Source organism: Toxotes jaculatrix, chromosome 9, assembly GCF_017976425.1.
Source record: "Toxotes jaculatrix isolate fToxJac2 chromosome 9, fToxJac2.pri, whole genome shotgun sequence".
In the NCBI taxonomy this organism is placed as follows: domain Eukaryota; kingdom Metazoa; phylum Chordata; class Actinopteri; family Toxotidae; genus Toxotes; species Toxotes jaculatrix.
In genome coordinates this window covers 7,466,108-7,483,921 of record NC_054402.1, presented here as the reverse complement: position 1 = coordinate 7,483,921, position 17,814 = coordinate 7,466,108, and the positions used below count along the sequence as shown (strand labels likewise).

The 17,814-nt window shown below is 39.4% G+C and overlaps 1 protein-coding gene across 2 annotated transcripts in view; it reads left to right on the top strand.

The window, feature by feature from the left end:
• cadm2b (cell adhesion molecule 2b) overlaps positions 1-17,814 on the top strand; it is a 130,707-nt gene that overhangs the window by 107,230 nt on the left and 5,663 nt on the right. For both annotated transcript variants that reach the window (XM_041046379.1, XM_041046380.1), the window contains 5 exons: positions 5,212-5,364; positions 6,147-6,284; positions 13,884-14,042; positions 14,348-14,438; positions 14,657-14,835. In XM_041046379.1, coding sequence (XP_040902313.1) covers positions 5,212-5,364; positions 6,147-6,284; positions 13,884-14,042; positions 14,348-14,438; positions 14,657-14,835 — 720 coding nt within the window. The remainder of the gene's footprint in view (positions 1-5,211; positions 5,365-6,146; positions 6,285-13,883; positions 14,043-14,347; positions 14,439-14,656; positions 14,836-17,814) is intronic.

The window sequence follows — 17,814 nt, the reverse complement described above, 5'->3', positions numbered from 1 at the left end:
GAGTGAGCACCAATGAAAGCACATTTTAACGTCCATTCGAGTAAACACACAACATTTGATGGTGGGTCTGTTGTAAGCAAGTATAGTGGACATTTAGACCAGCTTGATCTCAGATGTCTGTGAGTAAAGCTGTCCTCAATTTGAAAATGACACAAACTACATCATCATTACTATTGTTATTATTATATATGTATGCATAAATACAAAGCAAGATGAGAAAACAGCATATATATATATACAGGCACACACACACACAGAAACACACACACAAATATTTGTGAAAAACCAGAAGGATGTTTAAGTTAAGTGTGGAAGAGTGAAACATACCGTGAAGTTTATTTCATTAATGGATATGACAGATGCTTTCCCACATTTTCTTCAAATATCTTGGGAAATCTCACACTGAAGTGAGATGCTGAGGAAAATTTCACAGGCCTCAAGTGTTTTGTTTACTTTTCAGTGACTGTTTTTACTGGTGACAGAATGCAGAAAGGGTCTCATGGCCACAGCTAATGTCTTTCTTCAGGGACTAATGGAGTTTTAAGTGTACTGGGTTACCTCCAGCTTCACTGAAATGTGAATCTGCCATTATGGCACTATACACTCAGATATTATCACTAATGTGAAGAGCTGTTCTCGCACTATACTAAGCTCTGTGCCACACTGCACTCTCATTTACAATGCATGTTAGTTCTTTTGAATAATGAAGAATGTGTTGTATTTAAATTCCTTTCGAAATTTGACACCCACCTGAAAAATGTTTAGATCCTTTGTAAAGGGGCTAAGTTAGTTGTACTGTAATATAGCTTTGTAAAACCACATTGTAAACCAACAGAATTATGTAACCCCACTGGCACTTGTTTTAATAAAAATTAAATTTAGAGAATTCACATGAATAAAAGGGACTCAAAGGCAGAAAAAAAAATCCCACAGTGTACAATCAAGCTTATGTCAGTGGGCTGAAAAATGGATGGACAAAAATATATTCAGTCTCATTATTCACCACTTGAAGAGAGGACATAGCGTAGCTGCTGGGAGAATTCCTTCTTCTTTCCTTCCCTGCTTCAAGCGCTGAAAATGAGTCCAATTTGAGGAGCATCTGCTCTGTGGGATCTCTGAGAGTGCGGGCAGTAACAATGGCCCTCTGGAACAAGGCCCTTTCCTTCTCTTAATTGCAGCCACATGTGTGGTGGGAAAGAGCCCCCTGCCTGCACCACTAGCCCTGGAACACTTCCAGAATCGCCCACACAGTCACTGAGCGAGCACAGCCAGCAGCAAACACACTCTAATTGCAAAGAGTGGAGCCCCTGGCTGGAGAGCGAGGGGGGGGGGGTTGCGCCAGAACCCTGTGTTCTTGCTGAAGGACAGCTAGTGCTTTCACATTCCAGGACTGGCTCAAAGTGGTTACAGGCTATGCAAAAATGGCCAAATGGGGACACTCTGTATCGCAGATGTAACACATTTTGGCTGAACCCGAGAGCCATCGGCTTGTTTCCAAGACTAATGGATAGATGTAAAATGTCCTTTTCTATCTGGATTGTCAGGAGATACTTCATCGTTTTGGATTGGAAACATTGGTTAACATCTGTCTGCTGCTCAGTGGAGTGCAGAAGTGAATGCCATGTGATAAGTGCACTTCCAGTTCCTCTGCTTCCAGTTTTATCTGAGGACAGAACTAATGTAGCTACCAACCAGACTGTCAGGTCTTCTTTCTGTGTGTACACGTCAAAACCAAATTGTAGCCCGTCTTTTTAATAGCTATTTCACATGTTCTTGGACATGGTACATTCAGATAACTTTAAGCAAAACTTACCTAGGTTGTTAAAACTGAGTCTGACAAACTACACTTTCCTCTGAAGATCTCAGACTGGTCTTCTACTGACATGGTCGGTGGAGCAAAGGACTGTCAGGGAAACAAGGCAAACATTACTTTGCATCAAAGAGCCATAGCAAACAGTATCCCTTGCCCTGAGGGGGAACCGGGGTGTCAGTTTTACTGATTTGAGACAGCCTTGGTAAGGCCTCCATCACAGGAGATGTACTGCGCATTAAGCTGCCATGCTGGAAGGCTGCAGCATACACAAGGTCAGGGTGCAGATTTATGCTCCCTCCTAAGCAGAATGAACAGTGCAGGACCTATCTAGGGTTTGGGGGAAATGAACCTTTTCATCACATTGATTTCCTAAAGCACCTGGAAAAAAGCTTTGTCAGCCACTGGCATTTGGGTCTGATTGTGACGGATCTGCCCACAATCTGGGCCTCTAGCCTGAATTGGATTCTAGTCGTATGGTTTCCTAGCCATACGCTGTTTGAGTAATAGATAACACTTGTCTTTGGGTTATTCAAACCTTTGTACGTCTTATTCTATCAATATGTCATTGACCCACATGCTTTCTAGTGCCAGTGGCTGTCTAACAAAAATGCATCATTCAAGTCCATCTTTTGTTTAACTCTAGGTTGTATCTCAGCCTCTACTTTAAACTATCTGAATCAGTATTTCAGCTACTGACATTTGGATTTAGTTCTGTTTTGATGGTAAGACGATATTGTTCAGTAGATAAAATGATGTGTAGCCTATTGGGTACTTTAAATGTCACTTGAAGTTTTGGTATTTAAAGTGATACTCCACATTTATTAACACACAGTGTCAAAATGCTTTTTAAAGCTGATCATTTCAGTGAACAGCAGCTGTCTTCAGTTCTATACCATGTTAGTTTCAATGGATTCCAATGGCAGTAAGTTTCAGTGAAAACATTTGAGAAACATTCAACAAAATTTTTAGAAACACTCCTGCAGCATAATCAAGGGTGGCAATGTCGCTCCATTGGAAGCAGCAGCCATATTTTGCAAGAACAGTGGCTGCTTGGATCAGACTCACCCTACGGAGAGAAGTGCATTATTTTGCTGTAGTTGGGGAAGTTTTTATGCATATTTTAATTCTTTTTTTCTGTCGCAACAACTTATCTTTTAATAACATTAAATCTGTTGTAACAGACAGAAATTCAAGCCAATCCCAGCTGCCGGAGTAAACTACAATATTTTCTGTCAACAGATTTTGGATATAATATCACTTTAACAGAAAGATGTCAGTTTTCCCTAAACAGATCCCTTTTAGGAAAGCATACCATTTATCAGTACCTCAGAGGTGTTTGTGCTTGGAAGAACAGGGGGTTAAGAAGAAGAAAACATCGGTCTGTTTCCTCCCGTCTTTTCTCTGTGCGTTGCAGAGATAGAGTGATATGGGCCAGGGGAAGTACAGTATGTCATCTTGTCCAAAGCTTTGATCCTCTCAGCCTGTACTTTCATATCTTTGGAGTTCCTGTACAATGTTTGCTTAGACCCCATCACCTCGCCAATGCATCCATCCACCAAAGCGTTTGCTGTTTTCTGCCTGAGCCTCTGGGCATTCTCATGCTCTGTAGTGAGGATGCTTAACTACAAAGAACATCAGGCAGCTTTGTTTCAGGATGTGGTTTGCAACAGTAAGACTATCAAATGTTTGTATTAAGCCCCAGAGCACATAATAAGCTGGTTCTCTGATGGCACAGCTTGTTATTAAATTTTAATTCTGGCTTGAAGATTGTTTTTATTTACGCCACACTTTATTCTTGGATAACAAAGAGTCTCTAATAAGAAACTTCTTAGGGCCATCAATATCTTTATCACCAATCTTTACTTTTTCCTTTTAAGTATGGGTGTGATTATACGATAATGATCTTCAAATGATATGGTGTAATTGAAGCTGAAGAACAGCGTTGTTGATAATGACCTATGTCTGTGTGAATCTAATAGCCATTTCAGCCAATCTAATTTAATTGTGTATCACATGTCTGCTGTGTATGTTTATCACTAAAATCAAATGGGAATGAAGCCAGTGATTAACGATTTTCATAGAGATGTCTTCTTTATCTGACAGGACGTCACTTTACATTGTCCACGTTAATTAAATCCTAATACACACCTTCTTCTGCTGCATTTTGCCAGATTTGCCTTGGTAGTACAATCCAGTAGACTTAAAATTACCTCAGATGTAAGAGCATCCAGGGAGAGAGTTGGCCAGGCCTAAAGGGACTAGGGATTAAGAATGTGTAATTTATTCGTTGAAGAGCACTTTCCTTCCTGCCCTCCGTGGTTGGTCGCTTGTAGGAACAGGTGATTCTGAATTTGAAATTGTATAAGAGATGACAGGTGCAAGATAACCTTTTTCAGCCTAGCTGCATGATTTTCCCGGGTTTATGAGGGTGTAGTCACATCTGAATGAGCAGCGGTTATCTTAAGAAAACATAAAAAGGTTTTATTTCAAACCGTGTTTAAGAATGATTATTCTATCATGAATCTTATTAATAGTACTTTAGTGCTTTTTTTAAATTACTGTTAGCTGTATTGTTTTTATTTTTTTTTTTACCTCATGTCTGAACTAAGGCTGGGCGATTTAGTTGGAATCAATATCCCAATATTAATATAAACAATATTAATGCATATCAAGGTTCAGCACAGTGTGTGCAGTGTGTTCCATGTTTATGCGTCATATCTTTCATTTCTTTGTTTTACAGTTTGCTTAAAAACATTAATTGCATCAACAGAAATTTACAAAACAGTAACACAATATGATTATGTTGAAATGATACTACTGACAATCAATAAACGACCATTCTGCATTATTCTGCCCTTGTCTGTTCTATGTTCTTTTAGTACCCATGTAATTATTTTTGCCTTTTTCACTGTGACTGTAGGTTAAAAGGTTCTCTATATGGCCACTGTAAAGTTTTGGTATCAGTGCTCAAAGTGAGAAATGTCACAGGCAGAGCCAGCTGCTAAGAGTGTTAAAGTGAGAGTAAATCAATACCTGGAATGTAAGTGATTACCTAAATAAATATTGTAATCTAGGCCTATAAGCTTTTTCTGCTGCTATGCTTCAGTGCATCCCGCTGATACCTTCTGCATTCTCACTGACTGTGAATAAGACTGTCAGCCCAGAATGCGAATGTAAAGAAAACGTTTCAAACCACTGGCCACAGTGTTTGTTTGCTGCATTTAACAACCATTTGAAATAAGTGAAAGCACCGTGTACTCGGCCTTGTTCTGGTAAAGGTCATCTGAATTACGCATGATACTGCTACAGGTTAACTGCTGTCACTGAATTCGCCCGTTAATGAATTCCCTGTTTTTTTTTTCTCTCTGTGATTCTTTGTGTCCTCCTTCCTTATGCAGCTCTGAGAGACCACAGAATCGAGCTGGTGCGAGCTTCGTGGCAGGAGCTCACCATCAGAATTAGTGACGTCAGCCTGTCAGATGAGGGCCAGTACACCTGCTCGCTCTTCACCATGCCTGTCAAGACCACCAAGGCCTTTCTCACCGTTCTGGGTGAGCACGTCTGTTTTGTCCCAGTCTCCACAGGCCAATTACTTGTGGCTAATTCTTCACGTTCTGACAGCATGAATACATGCACATTTTGAATGATAGTCTCTTGTTTTTCTTCGCCAGGCACTTGTTACCTTGTAGGAAAATAACATTTCTGCATTACGTTTTACCCTTTTCTACTAGAATAAGGGATGACAGTTAAGCTTGCAAGCTATTAGTGTTACTATATTTAATTGTCTGACAAGTGGGACATGCCTATATACACCTGTGTAAGACAGACAGGTGTGCTGAGAAATATGCAGAAATAGACAAAAAAAAAAGAAATAAAAGTAAACTCCCACACACTGTCAGCACTTACAGCACATTTATTTAGACTTACGTCTCTGTAAGGCGACCTTCATCAAGAATGTTACAGCCAGACAGGAAGAGAGTAGCCACAGTTATCTTGGAGGAGAGATTTTGGGTAATTCATTTTTAACTTTATTTAATAAACCAGAAACCTGTTGTTTTGTTTTTGTTGGTTGGTATCGTTGTGATTACTGTCATTCCTTTTTTATCTTGCCATAACAAACTAAACGTTGGAAAAAATATATACAGCAAATGTTCAATTTGATCTGGTCACTGAGAGAAAAAGGCATGGAAATCTGACAGTGGATTCAGTCAATTAGTAAATCATTATTTATTGTCACAGGAGTACAGGATATATCACTCACTGGGTTATTACTCAACTCTTCATATACGTGCATTCAGTATGCTGTTTATAATTATAATTTCATGCACCACAGGAGTACCAGGACGACCGGAGATCACTGGATTCACCAAGCCTGCCATGGAGGGGGATGTAATCACCCTGACGTGCACCACAGCGGGCAGCAAACCAGCTGCCAACATCCGGTGGTTCCGAAATGACAAGGAGGTCCAAGGTAAGCATGTGGTGTGGGTTTCACAGAGCATTCTGTCCTCTGTTACCACTTGTACCCTATTGGAGACATCATTACTGTCAAGTCATTCAGCTGCTCTCCTGCGTTCCTTTGTGCTCATATTCATGCATTGTTCCACTGGCCAGAGCTTAGCAGTGCCATGATTCGACTGGCTCACAGCCAGTGTAGCCGCTGTTGTTGGAAGCTGTCCAAACATTGCTGGACTGTGCCGGAGACGTCCACATTTCACTGCCTGACCAAGCCGAAGACATATAGTGGTGCCTCTTATTGGTTCTAATTATAAAGTGAACATCAACAACAGGTTCTGCAGGGCATTCTGTTTTCACTGGTAGGGACAATAAAGTAATGATGTACACGGTTGATTGGTGGAAATACAAATCAGTCATGCGAAACTAAAGGTGATTATTAAAAAAAGTCTAGGATTTATTCTTGTTTGTTTTGCCCGATTAACAGACAGAAACCCAAAGATATTCAGTTTACAATGGAGTAAAACAGAAAACAGTATCAAATCCTCCAATTTTTTACATTATCAAATTTTTTCAATTAATTTTCTGTTAATAGAGTAATTGGCTCATCAGTGAACTGATAAATGCATGTCTGTTACACTGGGGAATCCATATTTTGGTGGGGGGTTAATTTTAAGAATACGAGCACAAACATTGCACGCTCACAGTCTGAGCGAGACTATGTGTGTCACGTTCACTTCAAAAGATATGCAGATGTTAATTTATCCTGCAGTTAGAAATTCTGTGCAGACCTCAGTGCTGTTTGCACGTGATGAGTTGATCTTGCTGGGCTTCCCATCCTTTCTTGTCAGCCATGTAACCATCCATCGCATCCCCAGGTGGCTCTTACTGAGAGCTTTTTTTTTTTTTTTTTGTAGAGCGATTAGATTAGTCACACAAGTCAAGGAGGATACAAGAACCCATAGGAATGCAAACTCAGAAAGGCCACATAACTAGCTTCACCCAGACAGAAAAAGCACAGACAGAAACAATGCATTAAGCAGCAGATGGTGCAATGTAATGTTTGCTGATCACACTAAACCAGCAGTGTGCCACACAAGCTTTCACTTTCTTGTATACCTCTTTCCAAACTGTCTGAAGCTCTGCACTTTGAGTTTTTATAGCTTTTATCATCACTGTCTTATTTCTGCTTTTAAAAAAAGCACAAAAAGACAAAACATGAGAAAAATAGAAATGGAATGTTTTTCCACAATTTGATGGCAGAGGTAAGCTGTGTGTAGCTCTTTAATGTAATGGAGCCTGCTGCGGAGACTCGGTGTGACAGTTGCTCTTTATTGAAGATTTGCACCAGAGAGCTTTTTCTTGGTGGTTCTGTCTGTGTCTGCCCAACATGGCATGATGATTGATGGGAGTGGGGCTGGGATATGAAGTTTTCTTGTTGAAATGACATGCACGTAGATTCCTGAAAGGCCAGTGGAGAGATGGCACGCAGCATCACAACCAGACTTGCTGTCCATCTCAAGAGGCACTGAGATAATATATATGTGTGTGTGTGTGTGTGTGTTTTCCTTTATCTTGAGATGTGTTTTAAAACAAATCTTTAAAGCTCAAAACTTTATATTCTTAACATATGTGGGCATATGCACAGATGCCAAATACCAAAATGTAATCTAACAGCGTTCAAGGGTTGACAAAATTTTACACCCGCCTCCAACTTCCATCTTTTGTATCAATATCAATGTAATACCAATAAAAATGTAATACTTTCATCCCATTCCCAGGCCAGCAGGCATCACAAAAATCCATAAATAAAAATGTATGTATGAAATGGCGTTAGTGTGTGTTGGGTGAATTGCATATCTCCAAAAAAGATCATGTAGCCCAAGTCTGCCCCAAACTGGTGTCTTGTATACAAATGTTCTTGTATTAGTTTTACTTGTGTATGGTGGGTATTATTAAGCCGCTTGGGCAAACAGACCTGGTGCGATGCATCTCTGAGTCAAAGAGAGATAAAGAACAAAGCAGATACTGGGGGGGCTCGACTTAAAAACTTCATTTCCATGTCAAAGTGTCATAGAGGTAGAATGTCAATCAGTGCTCCGGATCCAAGTCTTTTGTAGGTGCTGCTTTAAAGCTTCCTTTAGCGAGAATGTGCTGGGAGCAGCATGTTTTGCCATGGGTTCTTGTATGGTGGATCATTGCCGCCAGTGTCTGCTGTCAGTCAAATCTATCCCCACTGGGGGACCAGTCTACAAAGCTCCAAGACGACAGCAGGTGTAATAGCAAAAACATGTCATATTTATTTCATGCTCTGATGATTTGTTTTTCAACAATTTATATTAGAAGCACACAGCATTACAAACCTCAAAATGCAACTGTCATCCAGTGTCAAATAATTTGTTTGCAGAATATAGAGCCATACAAATTACTTGTGTCACTGAATGACAGCTAGGCTTCAAATTGTAATCTATTGAGGAAAACATCCGCCCACTCTCACTCTCTTTGCATACATAAAGTGGCCTATATATTTGTAAGGGACGAGCCGACAGGCAAGAGGAGTCACAGGTAGATTTTGAAAAAAAACAAAACAAACAGAACTAATACACAGCCAAACCTGCTAAATAAACTACAAGAATGAAACAAACAAACAAACAAACAAAAAAAGAAAACTATGTGTCACTGTTTCTGTTTACTGATGTCCAATGTGGGTGTGATGCACATGAGATAAAAAGAAAGTAAATGAGGAGAAAATGAAGCATTAAGTGTAAATCACAAAGAAGACTAAGGCGTGTGAGTGCAGGAGTGTTACTGACATTTAAAACAGCTATGTGGCTGCATGTGTGGCCGTCACTATATTCCCATCGCAGTGACACACAGGCACATTCAAATACACAACAGCTCCAGTGTTGTGACCAATTTCTCTGTTCAGAGTCAGGCAAAATGTCAAGACTTTTGAATAAAGATCATTAATTACTAAATTATTATTACTGTTATCATCATTATTTTCTGTGTGCTGCCATCCCGTTTCATAAGATCAAGCAGAGCAAAGATGAAATATCACAAACTTTAATTTTTATTTTAAACAAGACTTCACCCTTAGTTATACAACTGCGCATTTCTTGTTCCCTGCTTTTTGCTGATTGCTCACATCAAATATTCCCAATGCATTGACTCTATTGCATCTTTTAATTGTCAAACGTGAACAACAGCATATGTGGAATAACGTGTTAAGATATGTTTACTATCAAAGAATCTGGAAACAAATTGGCCCAGCTGATTCATGTTTGCAATACAAGCTTCTCTAATCTAAAGATTTCTGATGATCACTACACACACACAGCATCTACTGTAGGGAAGAGCGGCAGCTTTAGTAAATATTTTCATATGCAAATCAATGCATCATGACATCAGACAACTTCTGGCCTTCATGTTGTTTCTGAAATATGTTTGAATCTGTGTTCACTGTTCACTGATTTTAAAATTTAAATCATTAAAGCTGCTTCATTCCTACTAAATATAATAAGCTCTGTGCACGTACATGGAATTTATTGTTCAAAGGCCACAGGTCTTATTTAGTTGAAATTTAACCACTGTGTTTTTAATGAAGTAGCACCACTCACAACTATTCGCCTGAGTTAACTACCAAGGGAACCTGTATGTGCTGTAGTTTAAACACATTTCAAATAAAAACAATTATCTAAAGTTTATAGTGCATGTTACATCTTTTTAACAAATTGTTGTAAGTGTAACAACATTGCAACATGGACAGCCCCTTTTAGCTTAAATAAATCCCCTCTTTAATTATAAAATAATTGGCTGGGGTTCTCTTGTTTTTGCCTCCCATAGCTACAACACTGTGTGTGTATGGGTATGGGTTTGTTGTCATGTACATGAGATACAGCGTGTGATAGTGCTGACATGGTTGGACCAGAATGTAATGTCATTGAGAGCAGGTTCCCCTTCATCATCTGTTGATTTTTCAGAATTATTTGACAGGATCATTTTCTATCTATTCTATCTATTTTTTGTTTGTATCCCATTTCTTTGAAGATTACTTCTAGGCCTAAGATTCTTTTACTTCACTTCTGTACTTTTGATGTTCTCATCCTCATCAATGCCACGATCCAAAATTACCTCATTCATTCACAAGCAAGTGGTGCTACCACAGAACGACATGTCAGTTGTATTAAATGCCTCTTGCCATCAGCAGCAGCAATGAGCTATGTGTAGCTGCACATATTTACGCACAGTGTAACTGTGACATTTTTTTCAATGTTCAGTCTAGCTCCAAAAACACACTTGCTCCTTTGCTTTACCTTTATCTCTAAGTTTTGAGATGGGGTGATATTTTCCCCGCAAATATCTGAGAATTTTACAAATGAGCCACGTACAGGAAAATACCAGCTTATTCTGTAGAACTTCAAAGTGTTTTCTCACATTTATTGCCTTAGATGGTGGTTTTGAGCTATTTTTAGACAGTCAGTTTTCCACAGCACAGCAAGTCCAACTTTAGTGCAAGCTAATCTGTTTACCCCTTTAGAATTTAGTTTAAAAAATTATTAAAATATTTAAACCAATAAACTTTAAGGGCCTGGAAGCTATGGGGGCTATGGAGGATTATAGAAGACTTATGGATATAAGTACACTACTGTATGTGCCACTTGTGCTGGTCTAATCATCTTTTGTAACTGAAAATATTATGTTGTGTGTTAAAACTTTGGATGTATGATTATTTCATTTTTAGTCGCATCTAATAGCAAACATTTTTTTTACTTTGACGTTTAAGTGAACACTGAAATATAAGAAAACATTTTAAACAGCTGTTGTTTAGTGGATTATAAACTTGAAAAAAAATGTTACAAACAAACAGTACAACAATACAGTGTCATTGACAATTAGTGCCAGTGAGTGGATTGAAACCACCTGTTAGCATGGATAGTGTTGTATATTAGTGTGTGAACATACAGACCATAATTTAATTAGGGATTGTACTACCCATTACACATGGAAAAAAAACTGGCAGAAAATCAACTAAGATTGCCACCTCACACAGGGGCCTCACACGTCATGTCCCTTATGTCTCTTTACACTCCGACTTCAAAACACCAAAATCCTAAATGTGCAAGATTGTTCATTAAGGGCATCAAGTACCAATGAAAAATTAAAGACCCTAACAACTGCTCAGTGAAGCAAAAACATTTTTTCTTGTGAATATGAGCTTACACTTAAATGGTTTTTAGCAGCAAATTAATTGAGAAATTAGGTCAATTTCTCAAAAACATTGTAGACTGTAATTATTGGTCAGCAGGCAGTGGGATGCAAACTGTGCTGAGCAGGAGGTTCAGGCTTTAAAAGAGACACAGTTTGAGATCATTGTAAGTTTTAAAATTGAATGTGCTTATTAGGGAATGCCTCTGATGCCTTCATGAAATAAACAGGCTCAAATTGTTTTGTGTACTTATTTTTTCAAGGCTGAAGACACGTAAAACCATAATTAATCTAAGGGTACTACACCTGACTCTAGTATTAACCTTATTATACCTTCACTTAGATCTTTAGAATAAAATCAATCCTGCCATTGAAGCTCCTCCTTGTTAAAACACACACTGAGGTGGTGATTCCAGGAGTACCCCCAGTCACCTGAATGCAGATTTTCTTACTTCTAGGGGGTCTGGTTCAAAGCAGGTGCACCTGGGCACATTCGCGTTCTCACGAAAGCTGCCTCTGCATGCTCTCTGGCGATGCTAGCAGCCACCTTGAAACAGACTGACAGCTTCTCTATGGTAGCTCTGATGCTGCAGGCAACTTGACGAATGAGAGGAAAAGCTAGAGAGATTTGATTTGACGCCACAGAGGCACTTCCTATCCCCCTTACTTACTTCAGGGCAAAATACAAGGCCTTTGAGTCACAAATGCAAGGTTCTGACTTTCCTGTTTGCTCAGACGATGTGATGTTTGAAGTATTTTTTTTTCCAAATATTCTCATTTGAGATGCATTATTCAATAAGAGTGTGATGTCCTGCTGTGCAGTGAGGTTGTATGTTTTTTTTTCTTACTCCCTCTCTTGCATCTATATTCTTCTTTATCTTATTATTCTTCTTGTTATTACTTTTAGATTTGAAGTTTGGCATTTGGTGTTTGTGTATCGTGCAATCAAAGGGAACCAGTGATTCAAATGAATCAGGAACAACAGAATAAAGCCAGAAAGGAGCACAAGCCTTCAAAAGTTGCTAAAAAGTGAAAGTGAAGTGAAAAATACAATTTCTCATAGCATACAGGCTTAATCAGATTTGCAAACCACCTGCTCTATGACAAAATTAATACATTACTAATTAATTACATGTAATTGTAACTTCCAGTACAAGATAAATGAATTTAAAGACCAAATGAAAAGTTCATTTTCCTTTTGTTCTAAGGTTTTGAGACAAAGTTTGGTCACTGTAAGAAACCAAAATTACATAACAACCAAAATAACAACCATTACAATTTTTGATCATCTATACTTAGTCAAGCCATTTAATGAAAAGGAGCTGCCCACTCAGAAAGTAAGAAGTAGCAGTAATAGCAGCAATACTGTAGTCATAGTAGTAATAGTTCTTCCACTGGAAAGTCCAATAAAACATTTATCCCCTTGCACATGACAAAATCAAAGAGATTCAGTGGAGTGGAACAAATGGAACAGATCAGCCCAAAATGATGATGATATGGGTGATCTGGCTTTCACTGCAAGAAGCTTTTAGTATTTAATAAACCAAGTGATCGAACAATGTGTGTGGTGCTTGTGTATTTGTGAGTGAATGAGTGAGTACATGCGTAGTATTGATTGACTCTGGTTTGCACTGGATCACAGAAAGTCAAGGGGGAGGGGGGGGGTGGTGTAGTGCAGGGGTATGAATGTAAGTGGGATGAGGAGGGAAGCATCTCCAGTGGAATGTCCTTTGTCAGGTAATGCCTTTGTCCTCTTTGCTTTGTTCAGGTGCAGTAGCCTTGTACAGCCGTTCTCAGACAAAAGTGGCGGCAGAGCAGAAGAAAACTACAAAGAAATGCTTCCAATTATAAGTTAAGAGGCATCTAAATGAAGATTAAATTACATGGCAAGAAAAAAACAAACACAGATTAAGATCTGAAACTGTGTAAAGGGTGAATGTTTGAAACTACAACAAAGGAGAGGGAAGAAAGGAAAGGTGTGACTGCAACTCTGGAAATCCACCCCACACTGCTGGGGGAGTGTGTGCCTGTTTGTGTTGACTGGGATGTTTGAGAGATGGTCCTGGAGGAGCAAACACACCCAACCAACCGAGTCAAGGCTCATACTGCTCTCCCCTCACTATTCACTCTACTTTGACTTGACTTTCAAAGGCCAAGGATTCTCTCCCTCAAAGGAGATGCACAGAAAAACAACAACAACGCTGCAGCTGTCTATGTCATAAAAGCAACATCTTGAAATAAAAATTTGTTTCTTGCGTTTTAGTTAACGTGAGCAGATTTCTGTTTTTCTCTGCTTCTTTTTCAAGAACAATTTTTTTGTATGAAAAACTCGCACAGAACTGTTGCTCAGTAATATTAGAAACTCACACACACATCACGCCCTTGTTTATTTTCTGACTCTCTGCAGGCACTAAGGAGGTGAATGCCACAGGAAAATCATTCACAGTGAGGAGTAGCCTCCAGTTCCAGGTGGACAGACGGGACGACGGCGTCGCCTACACCTGCAGCGTGGAGCATGTGGCACTGTCCAACCCCTACATGACAACTGAGGTCCTGGAGGTCCACTGTGAGTGCAGTCATACACACCCCACAAAGCTGGATTAGGTATAAGATTAGTATTGAGAAGAAATACAAGGATTGAGATTACATTTATGTCCGCAGGTTTAGCTGTGCATTTGCTCAGGATTAGTGTAGGATTAGTTTGCAGGTAAGGGATTAGTACCAAAGCAGAACAGGGATATGGGCCACGAGCTAAGAGTTGCCCAATGGGTAAAGAGCTAACTACTGTTGTACTTTGTCAGTGTTAGAGTTAAAACCTCCAACACACAGTACAGTCACAGCAATGGATTTTTTTTTGTCTCTTCTTCGCAGATGCTCCCCATCTGGAGATCGCACATTCACTGATTATTCCACAGGAAGGGCAATACTTCAAATTGGAGTGTGTTTCCATAGGCAACCCAATGTAAGTTGGCATTTATTTACAACCTCAATTTGGTCGTAGTTGCTGGCACAAAAATAGGCAGGGATTTGACTTGAAATGTGATTCTTCTTCATTACAGAATGCTACTTTTCGGGCATATTTCTGCAATTTATTTATTATTTCTTAACATTTAAGAAATCATAAGCAGCAACTTAGAACGACAATACTGTCTACATTATTGTCTATGTTTGCTTTCTTAGACCTGAACCGGTGCTGTGGTCTAAAGATGGAGGAGAGCTGCCAGACATTGAACGCATGATTGTGGAGGGCAGGGAGCTCACCATCACCACACTAAACAAAACAGACAACGGCACATACCGCTGCGAGGCCAGCAACCACCTGGGGACCAGCAGTGCTGAATATATACTGTTTGTATATGGTGGGTACTTCAGTAGGGGCTAGTCTTGTTATAGATTATCAGTTTTGTTGTTGTTTCACATTGAAGGCTTTGCCGCATACTGCACGCTAACCCAAACATGGTTGGCGTTCAGGGAGAGAACACAAACCCAGCAGGGGGTTTGTCAGTGCCAGCTTAATCTAAAGAGGCTATATATACAGCTGGTACATGTTCTGGCAAATCAAAAGGCATGAGAGTAAAGCAATAATATCTGCCTTAAATATGGAATGCTTCAATAGAAGAAGGTCAGGAATTTCAACATCTCCAGGAATTACAGTATATTTGACCAATAATCTTTCGATCATAATGACCGTTGGAGACATGGTTAAGGTATATTTTTAATTCCAACTTTGTATGCCAAGTGAACTGCGGATGGGTAACTTCTGAATTCAATCCCTTAATAATCACTGATGATTCTTTTATCAATATCAGCTGCTGGACTCCAATCACTCACAACCCTGTGAAGGATAAACATGTAGAGATGATGAATGGATATTTAAGGAGGCATAAATCAGCAAACATGTTTTAAATTTGATTTATCAAATCATTAACAATTTCCCTGAATCATGTTTAAGATGTGAACCAGTTTGGTTTGAGTAAAATTGGTTTTAATAGATTGCAGACACTTAAAAGATCCTGCCTGTGTGTTTGCATGGTTTAGTTCAACTGCAAATCGTGTGTTCTTAACATTTTGGCTGACAACTGTTGAAAGCATGTTTAGATTTTTGTGTGTATATTTGTTACCATTTGAGACAGCCATTGGTTTCCATTCATTTTCGAAAATATTACAATCATTCATCAATTCAGTCATAAATAGTAAAATTTTGTTGGCAATGTATAATGGTTATGTGATCATGCATCTTAAGTGCAGATTGATTTGATAACTTTCCACTGCATTGCCTCACTCACAACAGTATTGTAACTCTGACAATAAATAGTGCAGTCCTGATGTTCACTGTGATGGACAGCTGAAGCTAAAATAGTTAGCTAATCCTGAGCCACAACGGCATTTTGTTTGGAGAAATGGTTTGCTGTGATGTGTAGCACATGTGTGTGTATGTATGATTTATACTAACTGGGATAAAACATGGCTATATATGACAGCTTTGTATTTGCTGCCGAGTGGTAATGCAAAATAGGATAAAACAGAGAAAGAGGTGACTTCCAATAACTGAGCACAGAATTTATCAGACACCAATGTTAAAAGTATAGTAAGTTCAGATTCACGTACAAGTGTCATTAAATATGTTTAATATGCAGACCATTTCTTCTAGATTCCACTTTCAAATCTTGCCTTGGCACTGTGCGGGATAACCCAGTTTACCTCACTGTGCCGTACATATCACTACACAGGTTTAGCTTTTGGACTCTTCCTGTGAGGAAACAGAAAAAAGTGTTAAGGATGCAGAATTTAGCTTCCAAGTACTGCCTAGAGGAGAGATAAGTTAATCCCAAGACAGTGGAGGGGATGAGAGAATAAAGACAGCATGGTGCAGGAAACGGATCATTAAGGCTTCTGCAGCACATGTTTATAATGTTTGTCAAATACAGCCAAGTAAAAATACAAAAACAAGGGCAGAATACATAAATTCAACATGGATTTATTTGTTTCCATTTTCGCCAATTAAACAGTCTCACATGAGAGTGCCGTTTATTTGGGAGCGACTTATCACAGCTCCAGCGCTGGACTTATTCAAACTCACAGGCAGTTACTGGATGCACAGCAGCTTCTTTGTTCGATTTTTAAGGCAGAGGCTTTTGGGGAGAGAAAGCCCTTCATTGGGAAAAAAAGGAGGATGACACGTTCGTCCTTTCAGCTTTTGTTATCTTAGGCTCTTCTCTCAGCATGCTCAATGAACAGGGTAAAGGCAGCGATGTCAAGCTAGTCCATATCATCCTGTCATATCTGGGTGCCATGTGCTGGTCCATAGTTTCATTCCTCACATCTCACAACCAATAAGATTTTTGCATTATTTCAAATTATTGCTGAGTCAAACTTTTTGAACCGGGATTGTTAGAATTACACTATATGTTCCAAGGAGCTGTTTCTCATTCCTCATTAGATTAACCAGGGAAACAGCAACACTGATAACCCTCTCACACTAAATACAAAGGTCCTGGTTACTAGGGGAGGATGAGGAATTGAGTGGAGCAGGTAAAAGATGTGTGAGACAGTCTCATTTCCACTGATGATGACAGTCATTCTTCAGCACCATCGTGTCTGGCTGAATACTTACCGGGTCTCTTTGGATCATCTCAGCCTCTAAGCCTAATTTGCTAATGACAGAAGAGCTGAGAAGCAATAAATATCATACGCTCCGCCGCAATTTATCATCATCTCCGATTATGCTCCTTGATACACTGTATTAAATAAAGCGAGGAAACACCATATATGATAATTACTCTGTCTGAGGCGCTAGAGAGATGGTAACAGATAGTGGTTTGGTTAAATACAGTTGAGACATGTCTGCATCTATTTGTGAAGCTGCTGCCCCTTACACATTACCTTCACATTTCTGACTGGTGGTAAAAGTAACAGATGTAAAAAAAAAAAAATATGGGTCCTTCATGTACATATCCTTTCCCCAAAGATATTTCTGAATGAATTTACTCATTCAGAGCTTGAGTCATTTGCGCAACTCTTGCATTTTATCATCTGCGCATTTTTTATTTTTTTATTATTTTGCTTGTACTCACTGAGGCGAAAGACCAGAATTAGCCCACTGCACCAGCCATGCACAGTAATTGATTTGTGCTGTTTGATTTTTCCTGTAAGTTTTCCCATGTTGAGACTGTTCCCCACGGATAGGTTTGTTTTTGCTCCCTGTTGTTCCTGTTTTCATTTAGCAGACGTCATCACCTTAGCACCTCCATCTCCAGCTCCCCTGCCTCCCTCTCTAGCCTCCATTCTTCCAGTCTGCTAATGCCGACATTCCCACATCAGGCATAGGCAGTCACAGC